This window comes from Gobius niger, assembly GCF_951799975.1.
Source record: "Gobius niger genome assembly, chromosome: 7".
Classification (NCBI taxonomy): domain Eukaryota; kingdom Metazoa; phylum Chordata; class Actinopteri; order Gobiiformes; family Gobiidae; genus Gobius; species Gobius niger.
In genome coordinates, this window is record NC_136858.1 from 27,361,028 (window position 1) to 27,382,179 (window position 21,152).

The window sequence follows — 21,152 nt, forward strand, 5'->3', positions numbered from 1 at the left end:
CCCAGACATGAGGGATGTTTCTGCAGCTTTCCTCTCAAGATGACGTGCACAGATGAATTAGCAGGGTGTGTAGGGGAAGGCCCATGGCTGCTCCTTGTACAGAATAAAACAAGTCCCAATCGAAAACTAAATTGGTTTTCTGTCCGTCATTTCAAATTGAGTTACTCTTTTTTTAGGTCCAGTCAACGTTGGGAATGAAATAGTGTGAGAAACGATGAAGCAATGTTTTATGTGAGGCAGCTCTGCACATGTGAGGAGGAATAGGGACTTCCTTGTCTTGACTCTGAACAACTAGAGGAGATGGCGCCCCCATATGACTGACATGGGTACTCTTGTGTGGAAGCCCTAGTGCGCAAAAAGAGCAAAAAGGGTAAGCTAGCGATTGTAAAAACAGTTAAAGTAAAAGTCAAGGGCTACACAATGGAACAACTATATAATCTGTCATCATTGTGCTCCCTTACATGTAACACTCAAAAACCTCACACTGGTTGAAAAGTAAAGGTTGTAAAGGCTGAATACTGAAATGTATTTTCTGACCATTTCGAATATTACATATAGGAAACATTGATCATGCAGATCCGCTTTGCATAAATTACCAATTCATATCTAAGTGACCTCTTGCCTCACAGGAGCTGTGACCCAAAGTATTGCACTTCAATCATAAATATGTAGAATTTCAAACAAAGTCGTGAAATCCATTGAACACAACCCCTCCCCTCTCATACGCGCTCCCCTCAAGTATGAAATGAGTGCATGTTGCCTGTCAGCTCTTCCCCATAGATCAGTATTCTTCTCTCCATCCTTTCGCCTTTGTCTCGCTGCATGGATGACTGCTGGCCTCAGCTGACTGCTCTAACAATTATCAATGCGTGGGAAAACCCTAGAAACACAGGCTCTGACCTTGTCTGTCAAAAGTACGACTTGCCAAGAACCCACTGCGGTTTCTCAGACGTGAGATGAGTGACACCTTGCTTTTACTTTATCTTTTACTTTCAACTCACTGCTGGGTATTATGCAGTTCTCAGTCTCAGGAAATGTGCTGTTGATGGCACGAGGGGGCGAACCTGACACAAAATATAAACATGAAGCAAACTCAATAAAAAAACAAATCTGAAATGAGACAGGTTGACAAAAAGAAGAGAAGAGCAGAAGCAAACTTTCTTTATATTATTATTGCCATGGCCCAGTGGTGGTACTTTGTTATGCTTCAGGGCATCAGGGCCAAGTTTTAAGGCCATACACAGATGCAGACAAAGCTCTTCTAATTTAAGGTATTTCTCCATATCTGAAAATGCTTGCTCATATATTATAAATTACTATTTATATGAACCCAAAATACTACCTCAAAGTGAAGTGACACCTTCACCTGGCCCATCAGATTTTAGAGGTGGTCTGTGCTACCCTTGGCCACACCACGACACTTACAGAATCTGGTGTTAAAAAAAATACCAAGATATGACGAGGCCCAGTGGTTCAGCGGTTAGTGCTCGTGCTTCACAGCTAGAAGGTCCCGGGTTCTACTCCCACCTGGGCGGGGCCTTTCTGTGTGGAGTTTGCATGTTCTCCCCGTGTCTGTGTAGGTTTCCTTCGGGTACTCCGGTTTCCCCTACCACTAAAACATGTACAATAGGCCAAGATGAATGAGAGTGTGGGACGGATGCAGATTAGCCCCTGGCTACAATCCGGTGTGGCGTGTTTATTAACATGCACTGTCCCAAACAATTAAATTAATAAATAAAAAGTTCAGTTTTAATTTATTTTACCTTTCGACCTGCTGAGATTCATAATCTGTTTTTCAGGAGAGTCCTGATCCTGATCGACAGGGGACCCTATTGTAAATGTTTTAGTTGTAGGGGACACAGGACCTGAAGGAAACCTACACAGACACAGGGAGAGCATGCGTACTCAACACAGGAATGTCCCACCCGGCCGCGGAATCAAACAAAAAAAGCTCATCTACCAGTGTATTTGTTAAATTATATTTGGATTGAATTTATCCAATTCAACGCTTAGTTTTAGGGTACTTTTACCTTATATATATAAAAAAAAGACACAAATAAGGTAAACGACAGAGTGCATCATCTGCACATTTGCGTAGTGAGTTCAGTGTACGACTTGCTACTTACCTTAAATTGTGTCTCTATGAATCTCTGTTTTTCCTTATACAATATAAACTGGTGCATTGAACAAGAACAATATAAAAGCCTAAACAACTGCTGGCTTTTAGTGTGACTCTTAACCAAGACAAATCTATTGATCCAAGACTTCAAGTTGTCTCTTTTGATATAGCCAGAAGTTGCAAGCCCAGATCAATGCGGTGGTGCAAACTGCTTTAACTTAAGGAAGGTATTCTGAGCTGAAACAGGAGGTTAATTTGATCAATATCTGGGACTGTAAAGAGCTGGACCCTGTGTTTCCAGTGGTGTTTATGGAGTAGCACAGAGGGTGTATCGTCGTAGTGGTGTCTCTTTTGCTTCTGTCCACTTGTTGGGTTGCTGGATTTTTGGGCATGAGGCCAACCCTTGTTTTATCAAATTAAACCAGGAGACAGGTCCAAACGACAAACTAGCGGACGGTAATGATAAACAGTCACTCACACAAAAACACCATGTGATGCTTGGCACTTCTGAGAAGAGGGGGAATTTTGCCAGGAATGCCGCTAATGCAATCACACTAACGAGAAAACAATTAATTTGAATGAGCAGGATCTTTGGCTCGGGCGCAGGAGGGCATTGACAGTGGAGTGCTAAGTGTGGCGGCTCCATTTTAAACAGAACTGGCAGCTCCACAATGATTGAACTAAGGGTGGCGTTTTTTTGCAAAGAGCGACACAAAAATGGGAGGAATCTAATTTACACAAAGGCTCCGGCGACAATCGCATCATGTGGTCCAAATTTGTCGAAAACCCGCAGCACAAAGAGTGACCGGTGGATCTGTGAGGTGACCTTTGGCAGGACCTCTGACCTCCCCCTCCCAAATGAGCTTTCTTTAGCGAGATCTTTGTAAGCGGCTTATGCTTTGTGGATTGAATAACACAAGACCACAAGAGCAGTGTCCCTTTCCATTTGCAACCGCTTAAAAATGATAATAGAATATCCGCCTAAGCATCCACCTTTTGTCGTCCAACCCCAGTTTGAATAAAAAGCCGGGACACTCTGATGTCCATTTAAACTCTAAAAGGTTCGGGAATCACGAAAACCTCTGCTTCTGCTGAAATTGTGCAGGTATTACAAGTTTGAGACTGATTGTTCTGAGCTGCACAGTTAGTCATAATCAAAACTACAAGGTTTGTCCAGTATCCACTATTTGTAATTATCATGTAAAAGATGAACCAGCTAACATGGTAGTTTAGACTTCTACAAACATGTGTTGAAATGCGTGGGATTCTTTTGGTTAAGCACTTCATATTTCAATCTTCTTTCATCTTATTATCTTTCTTTTATCTTATTATGCTTTTTATCATGCACTGTGAATTGGATCTTCGTACAGCATAATTTGAGCTACTGTTCGGGCTCTCTGGTAAAGATGTCAATATTGGTCTGCCCAGTGCTTAATTTGATCCCCTGTTTGGAGAACACATCCCCCCACCTTTCAGGTTTTCAGGGTAAAGGATCCGGGAACGATTTGGGAGGATCCGGCAAACATATGATCTTATGGTGTTTAATGAGAGTGTTCTGAAACTACTCATTTACAAATTAAGCACCGAGTCTGCAGTTTCAGTGCAGTGGGGAGAGAGTTCCACAGCGTAGCTCCTCTGAAGGAGAAGCTGGACTGTCTTTGGGAGCACACAATCCCCGCTAACTGAGGCTCTGGTGGAAGATCTGAGAGAGCCCTGACACAGTTGTTCAAACATTTAAGAGTCAATTTCATTATACTGAAATGTACAAAGTTTTCAAAAATAATTGCCTGTTTATACAGAGAAGTGACTGGTTTCAGAGTGGACGCTGATGTTGTAATGCAGTATGACAAATGTGCAAAATATCCACTCTAAAATCAGACGTATGTTTACTCCATTTCATACATAAAAGAATCAGGATAAATCATAATGAATATCCTGTTTTGTTTTGTTTTAAACTACCACAACTAAAACCAAACTTGACTTGGCAGGTTATTGTACCCACAGAAACAACATGTTTTGTTTACTTTCCTTTGCGCTTCCACTTTTTAGGAAATACTTTGCGTAACTGTCACTGCGACTGAAAAGAAAAGCTTGATAAAGGGTCACGTTAGAGGAAGTTATTCCATTCATACATTCAAAGTGGGCCGGGACTGCTTTGTTCTCTGCCCTGCACTGGCTTTCTTGGGTTATTATGAGCAGAATCTGAGGGGTGAAAGCGACGCGGCTACTTCATACCAAATCCTTTATTGTGCCATCTTTTGTGTCCTGTCAAATGGCGATGAATAGGAGAGCTGCGTCTTCCTGGAGGCTATGCTCAACTTCCCTCTATCCTAATTCTCCCCACTGCCAATCAGACATCCTTGCAGGGCACAAAGAGTCAGGAAAGACAAAGGAGGGGCATTAAAATATGTGCGGTCGTCAAGTCGCTGTGAGAGAGGCCGAGTCATGACCGATCGAGTCAAAACCAAAAGCATGAGGAATGAGGGGGAGGGACATACTCAAGTTCCAGCACTGTAAGATAGTTTGGAAACACATTCAAGTTCACTGTTGGCTTTTATTGCTGCTGATTCTACCACATGTAAGCATAAAGTAGATAGTGGATACACAGAGGAGGGGTGATGTTGGCTGTTCTTTGGATCTTGGTCAAACAGCAATAGAAGTAATGACCACAGATCTCTGGTAAAGAAAGCAACGATCATGTAATGGCACCTAAACAGTAAAAGAAACCAGAACATCACAAATAGGTAGACAGATAACCTTAAAAACAATTTCATATGCTACCAATACCCCTGAGATACCAGGAAGGACACCTAAAACACCAACAAAGTGATCTGAGAAAAATGACAAATATGTTCCAACGCTGACACCCTGTGGCAGGAGTTCATGCTGAACAAATACATTCTTTTCAGGATTGAATTATTATAACTGGCCTTTTCCAATCATTTCACCAAAACATAAATAATCTCTGGAAAATTAAACAGAGAAACAACAAACAAAGCGATGACAAAGATGGCCATGGGGAAATAAAACATTTGGAAGCAAAGTATTGGGAAAAAATGTCTAAAATAATTTCAATACAAACAACTTTGTGACTCAGACTTTCTGTGATCTCTGTTTGAGACTGTGGATATCTGGTCTATATCACTTTCAGTTCCCAAAACACTCTCTACCTTCTCTTATCTCTCTCCCAGAACGGCCCCTCCATCCTCCCTGAGCCCCGAGCTGCTGCTGCTGTTGTGATTCAGGCACCCAGCCCAGAAGTATGTAGAGAGTACGCAGTGGATCTCAGCCTCCTCCTCCTCCTCCTCCTCCTCCTCCTCCCAAGCCTCACTGCCCTTTGCCATTGCTATCGCTGTCTATAAGAACCAGACCTGCTCGGACCGGCACTTAGCTCTCACCGGCTAACAATAACCAGCCGCAGATGTTTACATTAGCGGCGCAGGGGCAGCAGATGCGGTCGCACTCAATAAAACTTGCATCTCTCTCTCGCTCCCTTTTGTCCAACATTCCCCTGTTCTGTCTACAGTCTGCAGAGAGACCCAGGGGAGCTCTTTAGATGTGTGGGTGTGACAACTTCACTCCCATGCCTTAAAGTTGCCTTCTTCTCTCTTTTTCTTTGCCACTCTCTCTCTCTCTCTCTCTCCCTATGCTTCATTCTCCCTCCCTTCATTCCTTCCTTTCTTCTCTCTCAGATGTGAGTCACCTGGGCTTCCCCTATATACACACACAAAAAAAATCAAATCCAATTTTTCAAAACTGCCCGATTTTGACAACCGATGGCTTCTATGAGTGCAGTGTTCGGAAGTGCTTTATGCTCAAAGCTCCCTTTCATTCAGGTCAATGTTAGCACACCTGAGTCGTCTTTATTTGATGATAAAAAAAAGAGACACGGCCCAGCAGTGGAATTCCAGCTGCATGAACGGACAGGAATATCTCTAGGTAACACACTGCAAATAAAGCACAGCTGAATCATCCAAGTGAGAGATTGGGAGATGCTGAGATTGCAGGCTTAGACCAATTTGAGATCATTTGACCCAACCAGGGAATATTTGACTGAATTGAGAATTTCAGAACTAGCATGGTTATTGAAACTAGCAAAAACTAACAACTCAATAACTTTTGGGCCTTACTGAAGAAAAATAATCAAGCTGTATTTATAAAAACTATCATTAAAGTGCGGGAGGAAGTGCGTGTAAATGTCTTTGTTTGGGTTGATGCTTTGCTTAAAAGGAGAATTGATAATAAACAGTATAGCATTATTTATTTATTTATTATCTTGTAGACGTTATTTTGCCAGACAATAGCAGGACAGACATGCCAAAATCAGTTCAAACCTGGACTAAAACAGAACTAAATCAGGAATCAAATCAAAACCTGGACTAAACTAAGCCAAACCTTTAGCAGTAAATTGAACAGAAAAAAATATTTGACAAATCAAGTGCCAACTACTAAAGGTCCAACCAGCAATAAACAGATAATAAGGAAGATTATACAGTGGCTAAAGTACTTTGAACTTCACTTATTCATGGCCTATGCACCGAATGAAGCAAATAAACCCAAATACTAATACAAAATCGCTACATAACTAAACTAGACTTACTACCACTAGCGGATATGAAATGTGCGTGCCACACAAGCAGGATACTGCAGTTGAGAGCCAGTAAATAGGATATGATCTTATCCCAGGGTAGCAACGCAAACATGTAAACTGCATTAGCCTTGTCAACTTCACATGTAAGAATCCCCCTTAAGCTGGAAAATGTCAAACCGCTTCTTAGAGCAGAGAGGAACTTAATGTGTGGCCCCATACATGAGCTCATCCATAGAGTGACAATAACACTACGCAGCACATAAACCTCTGACTTTAAAGCTGCTCTGCGAGTCCTCATTTCTCTTATTGTTAAATGACTGTGGTGTCTGGGCCAACCTATTGGCAAGTCAGCATTGCTAATATAGAGCAGACAACAGCGGTAATGTCTCCGGCACAAACTTAAGCTCCTCAGTGCGACAGTGGATTTTAGCCTATGGGCTATTTTTTGGGAGGTCTCAAAAGTGGCAGATCAGATCACTACATAGTCTATCAAGAAGAGGCACAGTAACACTTTCAGTAGCTCCCTGGAGCAAGGAGTGTGTTTTGAAAAGAAAAAAAAAAATTCTGGAAAGATCAGTTAACAGCAGAGAGTCACCTCCATAAAAAACAATTGCTGGTAAAGAAAGGAAGACTTTTTTTTTGTCGACATCACGGTTTTGTTTCAATGTTGTGAATAATTTAGAAATGAATATCCAGATGCTCTGTCACTTTATTATTTTGTGCATTATTCATTTCATGTCCGTACTCTACTGCTAAACATTAAGTAAGACAAATTATTGTTATTTTGTTACTTTCTGAAGTCTTTGTTTTGTCCATTGCGAGATAGGATGAGTACATTGGGAGATATTTTTTACTTTGTATTTTTCCACACCAAACTCTAAGATTATAGCACTGTACTGTCAATGATTTGTAGATTAAAAATTATGCTTGTGGCAATGTTGGTTTTGCAAAAGAGCCGTCTTGAATGCCATTGTTTGGGCTGAGTCCTTCTAAGATATTTGTTTGTGGTTAGCTGGTTAAGCATGGTAGAGACTCTTTTACATTTTCTCAGGCAGGGTAACACAAGAGTATCATTATGTGCCCAGTGGGATGGAACCTCTACTCTCCCACAGCCGAACTGAAGGGGGTGGTTCACTATCCATACGCAGGCATGCATATGAAACAAATAAAGGGAATGAATGCAATATCTGGTCAACAAGGCACACACGGCATTACAGAGGATGTGGGAGATCAGCACAAATGTCTGCTGCCCAGCTACAAAACTCTCAATAAATGAAACATCAACAAAGGGGGAGGCCAAAAGCTTTGCTTGCACTTAACAAAAACATCTGATGTGCATTATTCCTGACAACGCACCAGACAGAGGATGAACGGCCCGGATTTTAACAGAATGAGTTTCCTCTGCTTCATATCACTGCTCCCATTGACTAAAGGCTCTGAGGGAGGTAGGTCTGAGACACGCAAAGGTGACCAATGCAGACGAATAACAACATGGGATTGTGAGAGAGTGCAGGACGAATATGCATTTGGACTGACCTCTAGTGGCCAAAGGGCAATCAAATAGAATTATGAACACATTTAGCAACACTGGTAGAAGTACTTTTGTAGCACTGAAGCAGAGACCACCTTGGCAACAAGAGTCAAACTCCAAGAATATACGTCTGCAAAATTAACGTTATTGCAGTTGTTTGATGGAATGCGATAAAAAGAAAGAAAAAAAGCTATGGGGCATCATGTCTCTTTCCATAGCACTGATGCTAGTATAAAAAAGTAAAAATTAAAAAAACTCTTGGTGTAAAAGATCATTTAAAATTTTCGAGAATCACATGTAGCAATTACTATGTTACACTCTTACCTTGATGACATATTTTTGGGGAGCCATGGAAACATACAGAAGACCCTCACCAAGATCGCTTCCTGTCAAAATTAACAGGCAAAACACTGACATTAGCATCTTCATCATACATAAATGACACTGTGACTTAGACCTAATTACCAAAACAGCATGACATCAAAATCTGATGTATATGAAAACAAATCAATGCAAGATGATTGTGATACAATCTGCCTAGTTTTGACTAGGCTAGACTAGGCTAGAGCGATTAAAAAATCTGTCATAGAAAGATAAGATGTTCAAACCTGAGAAGAACAAAACAAAAACAAAACAAGATTCTTCTGCTTTTGCTGGCAACCAAAGTAATACCAACGACAAAACAGTTCCACGATTAAAAATTAGTCAGAGTTAAAAGTTATCGTGGCATTTGTTTAATAAAAAATCTGTACAAAAAAATAAAAAAAAGTAGCATGCAACAACAGTGTGCACCGCCGACTGTTTGAAAGTGAGGCGACGAGAGATGACGTCACAAAGTATTTTTAGTTTATAAAAGCAAACGTTCATATTTGAGATAAATACACGCTTGTTGTGCTAAACATTGTTTTGATATTTACGCTGTTTACCAATAAATATCTCCAATAAAATTATTTTAAATGGTCGTAGTAATGACGTAGTCATGCGACGAAGCGAAGAAAAGAAGGACCCCACGCTCTCAGCGGTGCTATGGCAACTATGGATGTCTTTTAGAAAGCCTTCTTGTAATTTTTATTTTTATTTTACATTTGGTTTTATTACCATTTTTACAGACGAAAGTAAAATAATGCATTATTTATAACTGCTAAATGGAGCTTTATTCTGCATACCACATTATTGAATCGTCTGAATTTCTGCTAAATTCCCATCGGGCATAAACCAAAGCACTAGTGTTTATGTGGTGGCGCGGTAGTGCGTTTTGCAAATGGAAGCGTCTTAACGTTTTTGTCTACTTCATTTGTGTTTTGATAATACAACGATAGAGTGAACAGTTTTTTTTTATTACAGTCAAGGTTTTGTAGGTTCATGTTTTTCTTTTCTTTGAAATGTTGGGGATGTCTCGACTGGCCAAGAAACAACCTTCTCGTTGCACGGATTTGCCACTGGACAACAATGCTGACATTTGCAGCAAACTTTATATTTTGAAGGAACTTCTAAAGTCGAGTTATGGACCTACAGGTAGACTTAAGCAAATTCATAACAACATTGGAGGACAGGTGGCCACTACCTCGACATCATCTGTCCTTCTACCAGCACTGATCTCGTCGGAGCCCTTCATAAATTTAATCAGGACTTCTTTAATCAACCACACGTCCCGTTTTAGCGACTGTGGTCTGTTTACTGCCATCTTATGCCTGTATCTTATTGAACAGGTTCAACTCTCTGGACTTAGAAAATGTGTGTTTCAAAGAGTTTACAAGCAGCTTTTGGATCTGTGCACTACTTACCTTCAAGAAGAGGACTGTTCCTGCAAAGCAAAGGTTACCTACAACAGTAGCCAGATCCTGATCACACTGGCTTCTAGTGTCCTCTCTAGCAAACCAGCGTGTGTCTTAAAAGAAGCAGAAGTTCTTCATATTAGCACACTGACTGTACAGGGTTTTTTGTTTACTGTCCCCTGCAATGATCCAGGTGTTGCTAAACTTGGAAGAATAATAACCATACCAGTGGAAGGCCTTCCTGTGTTGAATTCAGCTGTTTTCCCGGGGCTATTGCTTGACACACCTGACATAACCCTCCACCACACAGAGCTGTGCAGAGGTGGGCCCCTACGAACTATAATAATCAGCGAGTCTCTTGCTGGGGACATCTCTGAACTTGGAGATGGGACGCTTGAGTTGCACAACAGGGCAAACGTGGAGTCACAGATCCTGGACCAGCTGCTGAAAATTGGAGCGCAAGTTGTTAAAGATGAGGTGCAACTGTTTATGTGCCAAAAGGTCATCCATCCAGTTCTCCAGCAATACCTGAGGGACCATGGCATCACAGTGGTTGAGAGGCTGGGAATAAATCTGCTGGAGCCAGTTATTAAACTCACAGGTTAATCAAAAATATTTAATTTCATATATAGTTGAAGTGAAATAGAATGGAGGAACTCTTCTTATTAAGTTGGAATATGCACATTCCATTATATTATTGGTGAATGTGTAGAAGATACTGTATGATCCGACTGTGCTATTTTCTAGGATTATTCTGTATACTAAAAGTACTTCTTGACATTCTTGGTGTTTTGTTTTTTTGGTAAAAGGTCTTTCTTACTATTTTAACAGGTGCTCAACCTGTGGCCACATTACATGCCCCCATTCCATCCCAGGCTTATGGAAAAGTCAAAGAAATCACCATTAAACAGTTCAAATCTAAGACAATGCTGCATTTGCTTCCCATTGAGGACATGACAATCTGCACTATAGTCCTCTGTCACAGAAATGAGACGATGTTGAATGAATTAAAGGTAAGTAGTAAAACAAAATAGTTGTTAGTCTAACAAACAGATTGTGACAAAGTATATTGTTAGCTTTTTGGCTACACATTGAGGTTTTTGATTCATTTAACTTCAATTTGCATTTTGTAAGGCTTACAACCAAAGAAACTGTCATTCCTATGAGGTTGCTTAAATGTTGTATTTGTTTTGTTTTGTTGTTTTAATTTGACTCAGGCAATTATGCTTAAAGGCTGACATTACCATAAGCAATTAAAGTCATATTTCTATGTACATTTCTATTAAGTAATGTACCATAACTATTATTGTACATCAGAGGGGGGTAGAGTAGCCAAAATATTTACTCAAGTAAGAGTAACATTACTTTGAAATAATTTTACTCAAGTACAAGTAAAAAGTTGTGGCCCAAATATTTACTCAAGTAAAAGTAAAAAAGTACTTATCGAAAATGTTTCTGTTTGAGCGAAAGTCTTGATTCGTATTATTTTCAATGACACCATAAACTGTGTGAAACATAGAAACATATAAAACATAAAATCATGAGGATGCGTGATATTTACAAAGAAAATTCCAAGAAAATGGGAAGAAAATACAGGAAAACAAAATTATCCTAAAGAATAAGGCGCACGAGACGAACTATGTCTATTTTATCGATCAAAATGAAGCATTTGTTGCTTAAATATTTCCTTCCAGTGGAAAAAGTAACAATTACTTTTACTCAAGTAAGAGTACAGATACTTCATTAGAATTTTACTCAAGTAGAGGTAAAAAGTACCGTATGATAAAACTACTCTAAAAAGTACATTTTCATCAAAAAGGTAACCGAGTACTACCCGTCTGTGTTATATATCTGTGGTGCTGTTGATTGTTTTGTGTGTTGTATCACTGTGTAATATTTTCGCAGAATTTAACAAGACAGTTGATGAATAGTACGGTGCGACTTTGTTTATGTTTTAGGTGACATGTGTGAAGGCACAACATGTCTTGAGGCTGACTCTGAGAGATCCATTTGCCCTGTTTGGGGGAGGATGCACTGAAACACATCTTGCATCTTATATCCGAGACAAGGTAAATGTTAATACAAGATTTGATTCAAAACACTCCTGATAACACTGTATTCCTTTGCTAATTTTATACTTTGTAGATTAAAATGAATGCCACCGAGACTTCCTCAGTACTGGGATGCTCACGATCTGAGTACTTGCTTGCCGCAGAGGGATTTTGCCGTTCTTTGGAGTCTGTGGCTGCAGCGTTGGAGCACGACGGTGGGAGCTCTTTAATTGATCTGACTCACGCTCACCACTGGACACTTCCCGCTGAAGTGACAAAAGACGAGATGGACCAACGTTTGAGTGGGTGTGGATGTGGGTTGGTGACGCACTGTAAAGATTATAAATTGAGCTTTTTAAACACCAAATATCCAGAGTTCTGTCCTGCAGCCAAAAATGGAGAGGCTAGTGTTCTTGACTCCTTCACAGCCAAAGTCAATGGGCTACAGGTCGCTGTAGAAACTGCCAATCTTGCTCTAGATGTGCAATACGTAATACAAGACACTAATTAAAGACAGAAACAGGTCAAGTCTGACATTTGAAGAATGGTTTGCTTGAACCATACACAAAATAAAGGGGCTACAGACGGGATGTTGGAACACTTACACCATAGTATAGTATAGTATAGTAGTATAGTAGTGAGCTGCATTCACTACAGCTTATATTTTGAGCTGTAGTGAATGCAGTTGCCTTGTTGTACCACAAGATGGAGTATATAGACTTTTACAGTCTATGTTCACAGGTTATAGACCAGGGGTAGGAAAGTTTGCCTCACAGAGGGACGATTTTCATCATAGCCAAAACACCAAGGACTGAACCTCACCATTGTAGCCTAAAGTTAAGAACCATTTTCTGCAAATATCAATGTTTTATATCAGTGGTTCTAAAGTGGTCCGGCTCCGAGACCCGCCAATACCTTAATGGCAAGCTGCGACCCAAAAAATATATATCGTATAAAATATTGTATTTACCACATGTTTTTACTGATCAAGCCGTAGATTTGCTTTTAAGACTGAAATGATCAAAACAACCCAATAATATTAATTTTAACAGACTCCAGTGTGTTTCTGTGTAGTTTCTGATGGAAATATTGAAAAATAAATTTTGGCAACCCACTTTTGAGTCCCGACCCACCAGTTGAGAATCACTGTTTTACATTATATATGACCAAGTGAGATGTTCTGCAAATACATTTAAACAATACACTATAAAAATACACTCAAATTTACTTAACAGGTATTTGATCCCTTATTTGCATAATGTTTCGCAAAATCATATTGAGGGCCAGAGGTTCTGTGCTGGAGGGCCAGATTTGGCCCCGGGCCTGACGTTGCCTACCCGTTATAGACCATAGCTTTGTTTTGAACACATATTATAGAATAGACTACGAAAACGTTCACACCAAATATTGTTGGTGCAAAAAAGTTCTAAAATATGTGTCCCTTTTCATATTGTCAAATGGATTCACGTTTTTGGATGCACTGTCTGGGTTCTTTTATTCCTTTTTTTGGTCCTTTTTTGTATCAGTGCTTTACAGCTGGGCTAAAGCACAAATAGCACAAATGAAATGAAAAGACCTGATATATTCTGTACTGTCGCCTTCCGTTTTGATTTGGGGTTTGATGCTTTCACAAAACATCAGGGAACCCGTTTGTTGTCTACGAAAAAAGACACTACAACAAGTATATTTTTCAGAACATTTTACTTTTTTTGTAACATGAAATTCGGCCTCTTCTTAGAGCCTTTTGGGATGCTTTTCTCAATGGAACCTGAGATAAAAAACTCCATTTCGGGAGCAATAAGTCATATTTTGCCTTTTTTTTTTTTTTTTTTTTTACTTTTAATGTAATGACGTGTAAGTTCCCATTCTCTAAGCAAAAAGAGAAAATAACAATAAAAAAAAACCCAACAACTTCTAAATAAAAAAAAGATTTGTAAAACAGAACATGAACAGTATTGAGGTTTCAGCCTTTTGCCTCTACAGGAATGAGGTGAGGTGGACAAAACGAACACCACCCTGCTGGAGACAGGAGATAACAGTTGGTGCCATTTTAGACCAATTTGGAGAGCGAGAGAAAAGGAGCTCCAGATGAGGGAGGGGGTATGAAGGGGTCACGCAACCCGGGCGAGCTGGGTGATCAAGGCAGGGGTGAGAGAACCACAGATGGGAGAGAGAAAAAAAACACTTGTGTACACATTCTAATATAAGACTTAAACGTGACAATATGCTGTATTTGTAATATGTGCAACAGTGAGAAAAGGCACGATAGCACAGTGTGTCATGCTTTAACTAGTTTCCTTTAGATTAGAGGTCAAGCGGGCCCATAATATTGTAGCCTAATGTAAAATGTAACAGCTTTTCCTTGCCACTCTGAGGCTTTTTATTTTTTGCTGCAACTGAGCCACTAAAGTTAAGAGGACTTCAATGTCCCAAAGTGGGGGGCGCTTGACATTGTGCGCTGCTGCTTCTGCCTACTCTTCAAAAGCTGAAAATGCTACTGCAAAGTCTGAAAAACAAACATTTTTATAATAGTAAAATAATTCGAAGATACAATCCATTCAAATCTTATTACTGGCTTACACTCCATCCTAATATGTGTCCTCCTACCATATATTTTGTAATGAATGTATGCTCACTCAAAAGTGATTTTGTTGCCTAAAAAATCATCATCCAAATTTTATGACTTTGAAAAGATCGAGTTGATAATCTACGGTGCCACTCGGGTAAACTTAGAATATGAACTGCTGTCCAGCATTGTCAAAAGACCAATAGACTTTTCTATATAGATCTCAAATATATATAGGATGCTACAAGAATTGATAACTGTTCTACATGAGAAACGATACACTGTTTGACACCACTGTCTTTGTTCAAATTCAAAAAACTGCTTAATACTACCACATCTAATAAAATACTTAAACACAAGAGATATATTTAATAAATGGGTATAAGAATAATAATGTTTTTGGTTTTACATAGCGGGGATTAGTACATTTTGTTGATTTGCAGCCCTTTGTTAGCAACTAATATATGAAGAAGAGCTATATAGTGATCATTATCTATGACACTACCTTTAAAACAAGTCTTCTGTAGCTTGTATCAGCAAAAGCCAACATCGCCTCTCCAGTCACTTCTGTCTGGCATCAGATTTCACTTTTTTTACTCCCTTCATCGAGGCAAATTACAAGGTGGTCTGCTTTCCTCAAGTCCACAATGAAAATTGCTTTGAAATAGCTTATCTTTCATGAAAACAAAATAGGGCTTAAATGACTGTTCCTCGCTAGTATCTGAGGTCCTCCAAAAGTCAATATAAAGCCTACTCTTCCCATCTCCTCCAACCATTGCCTAGATAATCTCAAAACTACACTTCAAGCTAATACTTCAATCAAAAGCTCCAGCACACATGAAATTAAGAGAGGGGTGTAGAAGGTCAGCTGTAAGGATAGAGGGACAGAGGAGGGAGATTGTATTGGCTTTCGAGTGTCTAGGTCCTTTCTGCAGTAGTAGGTGCAGCTGGGGCAAAGGGTCGGTGTTTGGGGGGGATATGGCGATAGAGTACGGGTCGAGTGGCGTCGCTGCAGAGGCCTCAGCCCCAGTCGACCTCAATGGACGATGAGTGCTCCAGCAGCGTAACTCACAGAGCTATCATCCATGGACCTGCACTCGCTCGACTGCGCGTAGTTCAAGAAAGTGAAACTCATGTCTATTTCGTTCTTCCTCAGCTCAGCCACAGCCTGAAAGAGACAAGTCACAATTACAGCCATTCACGTCGACTAGCTCAATTGTGCAAACCGTGTGTTCCTTTTGCTTTGGTGACACGTACGTTTAGTAGCACTCCAATGGGATGCCGGCCACAGATAGTGTTGCGGTACTTCTTCAAGTAGTTGGTAAAAGAGATTGGGTCTAACTGCTCTATAATGCGCATTCCCTACAGAAACAGTAACCAAAGCAGAAAGCAATTTTTACCTCAATTTATTTTAGAAAACTTTGCAAAGAATTACATAATTTTAATTTATTTATGACAGCTTTCAGTCTACAGTGCGCCACATGACATGATGCAAAGTATATTTAAAAAAAATCTTCTTACCGTTTTATCAAGATGCTCGATAGATCTATAGATCTCTCCTTGAGCATCATCATAGTATGTGTAGTTGAAACGTTGACCTTGTTAAAGAAAAACAGTTGCATCAGAGCAAAACTCATGGTTTAACATCAAAACACTTAAAGGGATATTTCAGGATTTATGACATAGGGCCTCATTTCCTAGTTATTCAGAGGGTTGTTGATTTCCGGAGATGTAGATATAGATATTAAATTCATGCAGTCCTGATATTTTAAGAGTTTAGTGGTGCTAGGCTAGTGCTAGGCTAGCGCATGTCTATGGTAACTAGTAGCCTGCATTAAAAACCTCTTCAAAATCATCGGGTAGTCCTCCAAATGTTGCCATACATGATTTGTAGAAAGCTCCTTTGTGAATTCCACGTGTAGTAACGCCGGCCGCAGGTAAACAAATCCGGATCCAGTAACCTAGCAGATCACTCTGCCGCTGCGTAGCTTACAACCAGGAAGCTGATGCTGCTCAAATATAAGTTATTTTACATGCAAAATTGTTATATTGCAAAAAATACTCAGTCAATATATATATCTCCAGAAATCAACAACACTCTGGATAACGAGGAAATGAGGCCCCATGTCAAAAATCCTGAAACATCCCTTTAAAGTTTTTTTTTTTTTCATGCACTATGTTTTGTTGTTGCCTCACCCCAATGGCAGAAGTCAGAGGAGATGACAAAAAGGTTGGATGGGTCTGCCAAGTATTTGCTGAACAGGCGTCCATATTCCTGCTCTTTAGATTCACTCAGTGCACCCACAAGCACCGGGACAATGGTGAAATCATCTCTGCGACTAAAAATAAAAGCACACACACTGCATTAAAACATAGTTGTAATGCTGGACGTTGTGTTAGATTTTACCATCTGTTGCACGCCACACACAACTGTTCAAAACCTTGCTGTCATACGCCGAAATAAAACAGCTCAGTGTTTAACGACTGACAAGAAAACACACAGCAGGATGGGGAGACACAGGAAGAGTCTAATTCATTCTACTGCATATGTGAGTTGACAGATTGGCCATAAAGCAAATGAATTGGACGCAGATAAGGGACATTTGTTTGATGCTGCCCTCACCTGCATGAGCACAGGCACAGAAGATTTGAATACATTATAAGTGTCCTCAAAAATCCCCTACATTCAGTGCTAAACCATGGAAAACAGGCTATTGATTCGGGAGTCCTGTTTTGTGGTCTGTTTTCCCTGTATTTCCTGCTTCCTCCCAAGAAATGACTTTTAACTCTTGCCAACCAAACAGAAGGCTGCCATCAATTATGCACACAGACACTTCTCATGTGCCACTGCATTACAGGGATTGTGACTCACAGCGGGTGGAGAATGACAATTGACAGAAACACCCAGAGGAGTAGTCATACTTGGGGGCCTTTATGTGAGCGATTGTTCACTTTGGCTCGGGGTTTTGTTTGTGTAATCAATGCAAGTGTGTTACCTCTCCATGGCTTTAGCAGTGTAAGGCAAGTGCATTTCAATACTGTGCTCCTCAAGATCTGTCTTCTGAGTCATGCGGTCAAACAACCCAGTTTTCCAGAGCTCCCCATACACTGGAAGACACGTGTCATTTTATGTCAGTCCGTGAGTGTTACAATAATAAACAATGATGCCATTAGATTTTAGAGCGCAACCGCCAAGTCGCCTGATACAAAGATCTTAAAATAGTTCAAACCTCTCAGGCTAATCTTGAGAAATGTGAATAGCTTGTAATATGCAACCAAGCAGGGGCCATTAGGTTAATGCGTTCTATGACAACACCAATACATCTGATTCTGCATATCAAGTTATTCTTTTGTGACACTAACATCACATTAGGCAGCAAAATTAACCAGAAAAACAACACTAGCTGAAGAGTAAAGAGTAAATACCCTTCTGATCAATCCTCAGGTCATACAGAGGGGTTCTGTAGACTTCTGCAGGCGACAGGGCACAGCGAGACAGGGCCACGTGATGCGAGGGTCCCAGGATGAACACCCTACGACTGTAAAAAGAAAAAAAGAAAAACTGCATTAAAAAGGCACAACCTGTAGTTATTGGTGATGCATGAGAGAAGAACAATTTGACTTACGTAACAGAAGGGTCAACCTGCTTGTAGGCATGTGCTGCACAGGCACCGCAGTAGGTGTACCCAGCATGTCTGTGAGGAAAAAAACATGAGATATCATTAGACAAGAGTCAGGCTTCACTGCAGGAGTCCAGCTGTGCTTACGGTGCAATGATGGCTCTAGCAGGTCTGAACGAGGAGTGAGCATGGGACAGCCAACCTTCTAGTTGTGCATTAAGCTGTGCACCTAAAAAGCCAGAACATACATACATACATTATAAATGAATGATTATCATATCTGTGTAAGGATTGTAACGAAATCTGAACAAGCTTCTGGCTCATGCTTTGCTTACACGCTACAGAACAAGACCATGTCAGTGAGATTAGCAGATAAACGATGGTCAACACCATAATCATTCTGCACATAACATGAAGTACAGATAATATGGAAATACGTAGCCACAAACAACTCACAGATGGGCAGTCACCCTCTCTGTGCAGAGGATAAAAGGGGACTGTCAACGATGGTCTGGACTTCACTTCTCTTTTTCTGAAGTCACCAGCTGATTTTACTTCTTTGTAACTTGGAACAATGGCAATAAACGCCTTATCTTTGAGACCACTTCCATCTCCAGCGTATGCTTTTGGCGATTTCCAAATATCTGTTCTCGCGTGATACAAAAGAGCCGGGTCCTAACATCTGTATCTGTGTCAGTTGGTTTAGAAATGTATTAAAAGAGCAAATACGTGTAGCTAATAATTACAGGAAAGCGTCAAATTGAAGAAAACCCAGGAGAACCTTACAGCTGCTCTTTGTTTTAGTATTTGACAGTAACAATGAATTGCCTTTGTTTTTGTTCAAGCTTGATCCATTATTTTTCAGAGTTGGTATATCCAAACACATTGTCAACAAGACAAACAGTTCTATTCGTTTAATGGTACCCTTATGTTGTGAATGGAAAAAAGCTAAAGTGGCTCATTAGAATAAAAAAAACAAACAACATCCACCAAGGACATCCTGTATTACACCCAATAGATCAAGGGGCTGTGGTTTTCTTTGTTCAAGCGCATCTGTTTGCTTGACATTCCACAATATATATGTTATCCTCTTCCAATTATCTGTGTTTATCGGTTCTTCATCATCACAATAAACAACTACCGAGTGAAATGGGGGAGGGGGAGCAACTTGAACCTTCAGCTTTCTCTGCCCTGCCCAATCTTTTGTCAAAGCAGAGTGCATTTCTCCACGAAACTTGCCATAAGCAGCACGAATTAAACGAGTTTAGAGGTTGATCATATCATCCATCATATTGTCAATAAGTATAAATAGGTGACAAATGGATAGAACCACTTGATTGGAGAATGTCATTTTATAGGTTTACAATGCAATATTTTTTCCATTTGAAGCCTGGAGGGACTGGTTAAAATCCGTGCCTGTGCAGGTCACTGTGTTTTAATCGAACTACAGGCGAACAACAAAGAGAAATGCTGAATAAGCTCAAAACAACCATGCACCAAGCAGATCAGAGATGAGGGAGTCGAGAGCAGCTAGCTTAAAATGCTAGCTTTTTCGCCAAGTAAAACCTTCCCGTACTGGTTGTAATATATTTTAATTCCTGGCATGTCAGACAGCAATGGAAACACACAGCAACAGCTTAGTTAAACATTGCCTAAGATTAGCACGCCGTGTCCAGAAGCGAGGAAGAAGAAAAAACAACAACAACAGTGCGCTAACACAGAGATTTTCAGGCCAGTGCACTGTTGACAATTACCCGAAGCGGAGTACCAGGCCCCGGCGTGCTTGGCGTCTCTGCAATTCCCTCGGTTCGACATCTTGGTTCCCCAGCCGCCTATCTTGGTTTACTTCTCAATTATCAGGAGAAACGAAACAATCGAAACGACACGGGTTGCCAAAAGAGAGAGGCAGGGCAAGCTCTTAGTTGCCAACTTGTTTGTAGTCTACAGACAAAGGGTTGCTCGCTCGGCTTATAGCAGCAGCAGCAGCAGCCTTCCCGTCAGCTGGCCGTGTGTAAGATGTTACCGGTTAGCATGTAGCTAGCCGGGGAAAAGCCAACAAATGCCAGCGACTAGACAATCTTTAGGTAATCGCGAAACTTGGAAAGGCACAGGTAGACGAACGTGTTTTGAGTGCCAATACAATGCAAAAGAACAGAGAGAAGACGGTTATTTCAGTCTGAGCTGTCAGAAACTGAGCTCCGGAGGCTTTAAAAGAGGAGCAGGTAGTGGGCGGGGCTTATACCATTCTATGAGTGACGTACGTGGCTTTGATTGGTTGTCTGAATAACCTAGTTAATCCGATTGGTCGAGGCTGAGTATAGGCGGGGCTGTTGCGAAGACGATGGTCCCATTTGTCCTTTATGGGTTTAATGAGAAAGATTTTTTTTCTTTTTCTGAGGCACTTTTTATGGGCTTCAATCCAACAGGAGACAATAGGCCCATGAGTATGTGTAGGCCATATATGGCATTCCAAGCCAGATAACAATTAGCTCTTTTCAAAGGAATGTGTTATTATGTTACTGCTAAACACTATTGGAGGGGAACTAAATACATGTATTTAGAATACGTATTATTGAGTAACTGTATTCTGGAAAAGTATTCTGGAAAAGTTCCACTTTCCTTTGAGAGTATTTAGAATACAGTTACTTTCCAAATATCAAGGGAAACATCCCAGTACTTAATCATTCCACTTTAGCTCCATATGCACAACATTATTAAGAAAGAACTTTAAATGTTTTTCCTCCTGGCATAAGGCGTTTTTTAGAAGGCCTTGTTCCACAGTTCATACAAACACTGCACATGTGTCACATGATGCTGTATCTGCTCCTGTGCTTTGCCAAGAGAGTGAAAGAGTTCCCCATTAATGGTAAGTGACTTTATAACAGGTGTTCCAAAAATC

At 40.4% G+C, this 21,152-nt stretch overlaps 3 protein-coding genes across 3 annotated transcripts in view; 1 reads left to right on the forward strand and 2 right to left on the reverse strand.

Moving 5' to 3' along the window:
- The window catches only part of slx4ip (SLX4 interacting protein), a 46,997-nt gene extending 38,051 nt beyond the window's left edge, over positions 1 to 8,946 (reverse strand). Inside the window, exons 1-2 of the mRNA XM_079559794.1 lie at positions 8,850 to 8,946; positions 8,566 to 8,627 (exon numbers count right to left, since the gene is read on the reverse strand). Of these exons, the coding sequence (XP_079415920.1) occupies positions 8,566 to 8,592 (27 nt within the window). The 5' untranslated portion in view covers positions 8,593 to 8,627; positions 8,850 to 8,946. The remainder of the gene's footprint in view (positions 1 to 8,565; positions 8,628 to 8,849) is intronic.
- Positions 8,947 to 9,605: 659 nt separating this feature from the next.
- Positions 9,606 to 12,646, forward strand: mkks (MKKS centrosomal shuttling protein). The gene is made up of 4 exons (XM_079559775.1): positions 9,606 to 10,617; positions 10,848 to 11,029; positions 11,975 to 12,085; positions 12,162 to 12,646. Exons 1-4 carry the CDS (start codon positions 9,624 to 9,626, stop codon positions 12,576 to 12,578), a joined length of 1,704 nt encoding a protein of 567 aa, XP_079415901.1. The 5' UTR covers positions 9,606 to 9,623; the 3' UTR covers positions 12,579 to 12,646.
- A 2,110-nt stretch (positions 12,647 to 14,756) lies between these two features.
- memo1 (mediator of cell motility 1) lies at positions 14,757 to 20,089 on the reverse strand. The gene is made up of 9 exons (XM_079559813.1): positions 20,008 to 20,089; positions 18,401 to 18,482; positions 18,260 to 18,328; positions 18,060 to 18,172; positions 17,630 to 17,741; positions 16,830 to 16,972; positions 16,155 to 16,231; positions 15,891 to 15,995; positions 14,757 to 15,801 (listed from the first exon to the last, which is right to left on the reverse strand). Exons 1-9 carry the CDS (start codon positions 20,066 to 20,068, stop codon positions 15,670 to 15,672), a joined length of 894 nt encoding a protein of 297 aa, XP_079415939.1. The 5' UTR covers positions 20,069 to 20,089; the 3' UTR covers positions 14,757 to 15,669.
- Positions 20,090 to 21,152: the final 1,063 nt, after the last annotated feature.

What these genes read in the sequence shown, in the direction of transcription:
- mkks (XM_079559775.1), top strand. Translation starts at nt 9,624, where the DNA reads ATGTTGGGGATGTCTCGACTGGCCAAGAAACAACCTTCTCGTTGCACG. An exon ending in CGATGTTGAATGAATTAAAG is followed by an intron (nt 11,030 to 11,974) that starts GTAAGTAGTAAA and finishes TTTATGTTTTAG; the next exon opens with GTGACATGTGTGAAGGCACA. An exon ending in CATCTTATATCCGAGACAAG is followed by an intron (nt 12,086 to 12,161) that starts GTAAATGTTAAT and finishes TATACTTTGTAG; the next exon opens with ATTAAAATGAATGCCACCGA.
- memo1 (XM_079559813.1), bottom strand. Translation starts at nt 20,068, where the DNA reads ATGTCGAACCGAGGGAATTGCAGAGACGCCAAGCACGCCGGGGCCTGG. An exon ending in ACTGCTAAAGCCATGGAGAG is followed by an intron (nt 16,973 to 17,629) that starts GTAACACACTTG and finishes TTTTATTTTTAG; the next exon opens with TCGCAGAGATGATTTCACCA. An exon ending in CTCTGACTTCTGCCATTGGG is followed by an intron (nt 16,232 to 16,829) that starts GTGAGGCAACAA and finishes TTCTTTAACAAG; the next exon opens with GTCAACGTTTCAACTACACA.